This window comes from Cynocephalus volans, chromosome 7, assembly GCF_027409185.1.
Source record: "Cynocephalus volans isolate mCynVol1 chromosome 7, mCynVol1.pri, whole genome shotgun sequence".
NCBI lineage: Eukaryota > Metazoa > Chordata > Mammalia > Dermoptera > Cynocephalidae > Cynocephalus > Cynocephalus volans.
The window spans coordinates 15,836,724-15,843,030 of NC_084466.1; the positions used below are offsets into that span (position 1 = coordinate 15,836,724).

At 41.6% G+C, this 6,307-nt stretch overlaps 1 protein-coding gene across 1 annotated transcript; it reads left to right on the forward strand.

The window, feature by feature from the left end:
* The first annotated feature begins 4,699 nt into the window (after positions 1–4,699).
* OXGR1 (oxoglutarate receptor 1) lies at positions 4,700–5,731 on the forward strand. The gene has a single exon (XM_063101516.1). The coding sequence runs from the start codon at positions 4,700–4,702 to the stop codon at positions 5,729–5,731; it is 1,032 nt and encodes a 343-aa protein (XP_062957586.1).
* The last annotated feature ends 576 nt before the right edge of the window (positions 5,732–6,307 follow it).

Consider the following 6,307-nt stretch of genomic DNA (forward strand, 5'->3'; position numbering starts at 1 on the left):
TCACCTCCCACGAAAACCGACAAAACCTTTACCCCTGTCTTTGTCTTGTTTCGCTTTGTTTTGTTGCTTTGAACTTAGCGAACTAGCTTGGGATTGTTTCTAAACCTTCGAATTGGGTATAAAATCTTGGTGTCTCCCTCCATGCACTTGTCTGAGGAGAGCCCCCATAGATTTTATTGGATTCTCCCCCAAATCAAACAGCTATAATCACAGCTTTGGGCTCCATCAACACGGCAAGTCTTGATGGTTCTTCAGGAAAACTGAGTTGCAGACTCTTCTTCGAAATCGGGCCTTGAGGGAATAGTTTCCAGGCACCTGGAAAAGGTGGGGACAGGGATTCCTTCAGGGTCCAGGGAGGACAGTACTCACCCATCACATACGTACCTGGGTTAAGAATGGGTCCACTTTCCACCAGTATGCAAGCAAATTAGTTTTCAGATACGTGGACTAGGAAACCAAGATGAATCTGGCGAATGAAAAGTCTATTCAAATTTCTGCTGGGAACCAAAAGCAGCCCCCGCTGGGGAGTTTCCAAGGACTCTTGAGAGCTGCCATGTCCCAAGTTTATACCTCCCTAGTCCATTGGCAGCTTGGGGAAAGGAGGAGAGAATCAACTGAGAACTTAGCTCAGGAACAGCCCTCAGAGAAGCCCAGGGCTGGGGGGTGGGAGGGGGGCAGGGAGAGGAGGAAAGGTGGTTGAGTAGGAAGTTTACAGCAAAACTAACGAAAACCCTAGAAAAGTGACATTTCATCATTAATGCCACTTTCCTCGTTCCAACAAAATGGGCAGGAATACTCTGTAGACGGGAAGTAGTTTATGCTGCCGCTTTAATAGTTACTGTTTCTGATCCTGCCTTCCTTACAGGAGGCAGAATCTTGGAATCCCAGTCTGTGAGGTTCACGGGCGTGCTGGTGTTAGGACAGCGGTCCCCAAGGTGAGAGCTCCCCATACACTGGCATCCCGCAGCTGGCCCCAAGCAATTGCAATCTCTTCCTGATTGAAGAGAAAAAACAAATATACAGGTGAAGGTGATAATTTTTTTTCTTCATAAAATTTTCCCAAACCTTTGGTGCTTGTTTTTATTCATGTGACACCTAGTTGAGTTCACACATATGTATTTGATGATGTTGAAGCTTAATATGTCATAATTGCCAGTATATAAAGAGCCCATAGTTCCAGGTGGTCTGTAACCTCCTCATGTTAGAGAACCAGTGTTGTGTAAAAGATAAGAAATATATCCAGGGCTGTGACACATTATTCTTTAATGTCCTTTGAGTCTCAATGATTTGTTTGTGTAACCATCTGGTGCTCTGGGTTATGGGGGTCAATTGCACAGGACCCCGGGATGAGAGAGGCAAGAAACTCCCTCGAACTACCGTGCTCACAGCCCAGACCGGTTTTCATGTGCTGTTCTTAACATCGCCCATATTTTGTAAACTCAAACCATACTTTTGGTGAGATTTATGGAAGAGAGCTTAAATTTCTTAGTCAATCCCCCCTCCCTTACAACTGGTTAGCCAGTGTTCATTAAATCTCCAGTTGAACTGTTGTTTTTCAAAACAATAAGGTGGTTGTTTCTACCTACAACCTGTCTTTTCCTGATGTGATTACTGTTTAAAATGGCCCCCATAACATGGCCAGGGGTTTATTTGGCAATGACAGGAATTGGCAGTGACATTCCTTACTTTAAAAGTCATCAAAGAACCAAGCTTTTTCTCTCTTTCATTTCTGATAATAGCTGCTACTTCACTAGCCCTTCCACAGAAGGTAAGTTTTGCTGAGTTACCGACAGTTCTTTAATGTATTCAGCAAATGTTTATTAGTCACCTTCTGTGTGTCAGCCCCTGTGGTATGAGGTGACTTGTGCTTCTGCTTTTAAGAAATTGTCAGACAAGCTGCTTAGACATGAATTCCCTCACCTTCTCTCCCTCTCACTTCTCTGTGTGCCAAGTCCCAATTAGAATGAAATATTCTGGAGAATTCTTTTAGGTGTCACTACACTAAACAGTCTTTATGTCTTTGCTCCAGAAACAACATGAGCAAGTTAGTGACCACTTGACATCCTAAAAAGTAGGGAAGTGCCACTTTGGGGACTCCTTGACCCTGATCATTTTGAGCATTTTCTCTCAAGCTTAAGTTTCTGCTTGCTCTTTGTGCCTGGGCCCATTGGAGGAGTTTGGCCGGTAAAGAAGCTGTCCACTGTGGTTTTCTGGCCTCAGAGCACTCCTGCTGGTGGGCAGTGCCTGACTCCTATCACCTCCGGTGCTGTGTAGGTGATAGTTTTCTGAACAGTGCTTCTAATTAGAGTAAACTACCTTGACACAGACAGGAGCACTCAATTTTGATCGGTAATACAAGGTCGCAGGGAGAACCAGCCTCTCCCCGCAAGGATCCTAACATCTGCCCAGAGACAAGTTCTGTGTCCATCTTCTTTCTCTAATTCATACAGAATAAAAGTAATAAATCTGTAAATGCAATCTGATCTGCACCCTAAGTGAGATCTGGAAGAGTATATTCAAAGACAGTCAACAGGGAAGGATTTTATTAATTTCTGATTTAAGCTGGGCCAGTCTAAAATGTATCTCTGCAGTACTCAAAGGAAATGCTTGATAGTGTAGATTTAGCATCAGATAAAAGTATGGTGGTGGCAGACACTGATCTAGCACTTACCATGACCAGGCACCCTTCTAAACACTTTATGTTTAAGTTATTTAAATCATTTAATCCTCTCTCAACCAAAAGAAGTAGGTATTACATGTTATTATCAACATTTTAGCTCTGGGTCACACAGTTACAATGTTTGATTTATTGAGTTCTTCTGGGATAAATGTCTAACTCATCTTTTTTATTATAGGGCACTTATGATTTCCATTTTGCCTACTTGTTATGAGAGGCAGCCCTGTCCTGCAACCAGACTGCCCCAGTCTGCATCCTGGCTCACCACTAACTAGCAATATGACCTTGAACATGTCACTGCTTTCTATGTGCCTCAGTTTCCTCATCTATAAAATGGGAATGATCACAGTACTACCTCACCAGTTATTGTGGAGATTAAATGAATTTATATAGGTAAAACACTTAGAGTAGTGCTTTGTGTGCAAGAGGAACTATTATTTTTATTATTATCTGTTTTTTTCTTTCCAGTTTCATCTTCCAATGCTTCCTAACATGGCAACTATGATGAGCTGCTTAGAAGCTCTGTCATATTTCAGTGCCTTTGCACATGCTATTCCCTTTGCCTAGAATACCTTTCCCCCTTCCTCAGCTAGAAAAATCCTTCCTCTTGCTGAGTTCAGCTTAAATGTTCCCTCCTCAGCGACCTTTCTGTAGTGCCCTCTTTTATTTTGCAGGTAGCTCTTGCTTCCTTTCTTTGAGATCTCAGCAGCCTTGTACCATTCACCTATCACAAACTTACTGACCAACAACTACTTAACATTTGTTAAGCACTTACTATGTGCCCAGTAGTGTGCCAAGTGTTTTTCTTGCTATTTTTAAAAATAAATACTGACAGCTCCAGGAGGTAGGATTATATCTTGTTAAAATAATTTTCAGCATCCACCTCCCCCAGTAGACTGTGATAGTGGCTTATACATCTCTGTGTGTTGTTCATTTCATACCTCCAGGACATTTATAAGTAATTATGAGTAACTCTTCTTTTAAATAATCTTCCTGCTTTTTTCATTGCAGAAATTCACTGTCAAAACTTTAGAAAATGCTGATAAGCAGGAAGAAAAAAGTTAAAACTGCACTCCTCCCAGCCCTAGGGAGCTTAAGCAATGTGCTTAGGGACACACAACTACTAAATGACTAAACTAGCATCAAGATCTGGCCATCTGGCTTCAGATCCCAAGCTCTTAACCGTCACAGATACTGCTGATGTCCTCCCTCCCCAAGCACATACACATACCTCTACACAAACAAATTGTGTTACCTATTAAAATGAATTGGAAGAGCTGAAATTTGAAATCAAATCTACCACACATGCAATATTGCAATGCATGAAATCTACATTTTAAAAATTCACAGTATTTAGTCTTTTCATGTTTTCGCACTTCCTGTTCCCTCAGTTATTTAGGATAATCCTGGTGAAAGTCAGCAAATACAGATTGCAAGGCAGCACAGAGAGGCAAAGTAGAAAGAGAATGGCTTCTAAGTCAGACATGGGTTTGGATCCCAGCTGAGCCACTAGACGTGGTACCAAATCCTCTCTCAGCCTTACTCTGTTCTGTAAAATAGAGGTAATAAGAAATACTTTGCAGCGTTCTGCAAGATTGAGAAGTAACATGGTGATGTGCATCGTGTTTGATCAATGGGAGGTCTCCTTGTTAACTTTCTAACGGTGATACCTTGTGACTTGCCCAAACAACTTTGACACATTGTTTTTCCACAGCTACATGTGACTTTTTGTCCAGTCCTTCATTTTAATTCTCACAGTAGTATAAGTTTTATATTTTTATTAGATGCCTTCAGTAACTTGCCTCACAGTCATTTTCTTAGAAATTCAATCTTGTCTCCGCAGGGTCACTTTTGAGATTAAGAGCAAGAAGTGGCACATTTAGGATGTTAGAGCAATCTTCATTTAAAAGTAGATCATTGCCTTCATTGCTTTACCATTAATGTTTTCTATTTTCCTTTATCAGCAATTCACTTCCCATTCGATTTGTATTGCCGCACTGCACACTCTTGTTTTCGTGCAAGATGAAAGGAGACAACCACGAATGTGAGCCGCTTGGCGATTTAGCAAATGCTTCTGATTTCCCCGATTATGCAGCTGCTTTTGGAAATTGCACTGATGAAAAAGTCCCACTCAAGATGCACTACCTGCCTGTTATTTACAGCATCATCTTCCTTGTGGGCTTCCCAGGGAACGCAGTAGCAATTTCCACCTACATTTTCAAAATGAGGCCCTGGAAGAGCAGCACTGTCATCATGCTGAACCTGGCCTGCACGGACCTGCTGTACCTAACCAGCTTCCCTTTCCTGATTCACTACTATGCCAGTGGCGAAAACTGGATCTTTGGTGATTTCATGTGCAAGTTCATCCGCTTCAGCTTCCATTTCAACCTGTACAGCAGTATCCTCTTCCTCACCTGTTTCAGCATCTTCCGCTATGTTGTCATTATTCACCCGATGAGCTGCTTTTCCATCCACAAAACTCGATGGGCAGTGGTGGCCTGTGCTGTGGTGTGGATCATTTCACTGGCAGCCGTCATTCCCACCACCTTCCTGATCACATCAACCACCAGGACCAATAGATCAGCCTGTCTTGACCTCACCAGTTCGGATGATGTCACTACTATCAAATGGTATAATCTAATTCTGACTGCAACCACTTTCTGCCTTCCTTTGGTGATAGTGACACTTTGCTATACAACGATCATCTACACCTTAACCCAAGGACCTCGGACCCACAGCTGCTTTAAGCAGAAAGCTCGAAGGTTAACCATTCTGTTACTGCTCGTGTTTTATATATGTTTTTTACCCTTCCATATCTTGAGGGTCATTCGGATTGAATCTCGCTTGCTTTCTATCAGCTGCTCCATTGAGAATCAGATCCATGAAGCTTACATCGTTTCTAAACCTCTAGCTGCCCTCAACACCTTTGGAAACCTGTGTCTGTATGTGGTGGTCAGTGACAACTTTCAACAGGCCATCTGCTCAATAGTGAGATGCAAAGCATGTGGGGACCTCGAGCAAGAAAAGAAAATCAGTTACTCAACCAACCCTTGAAATACTTCATTTACTTAACCAAAAATAAAAGCCTGTGGATTCTTTACCTATAACTTCTAAGAAGTCCAGAATATCTCCCTCCATGGAACTCCCAGTAAATACTGTGTATTCAGGTAACTGTCTGCAAGCCAAGGCAGGGCTACTAGGGGCTTTTTGCAATGTGTGTATGGACAGCCTCCCTTGGGTAGATATAAGAATGAATGCATGTATATCAATAAAGTAAAGTATCCAATCATAGAATTACAAACTATTGGAACTCGGGCATCTCAGAGAACATCTACTTCCACCAACTTATATATATATGGAAACTGGAGCTCACATACTTGCCCTTGATCTCTCAGCAATTTAGTGCCAAGACAGGAAAAAACTAGTGTCATAGTTTCATGCTCTTCCATACTCCAGGGCCTATTTGTATTGAACCACTAAACTATTCAAAGCATTACTTGTATTTTTCTAAATATTTAATTTTTACATCTCATATCTTTACAGCTTTTTTTTTTTTTTTTTTTTTGCCTAACTTTGCTTTGAGATTATTAAATTGTGTTTGTTTTTTAAGGAGAATTTAGTCAGTTCTGT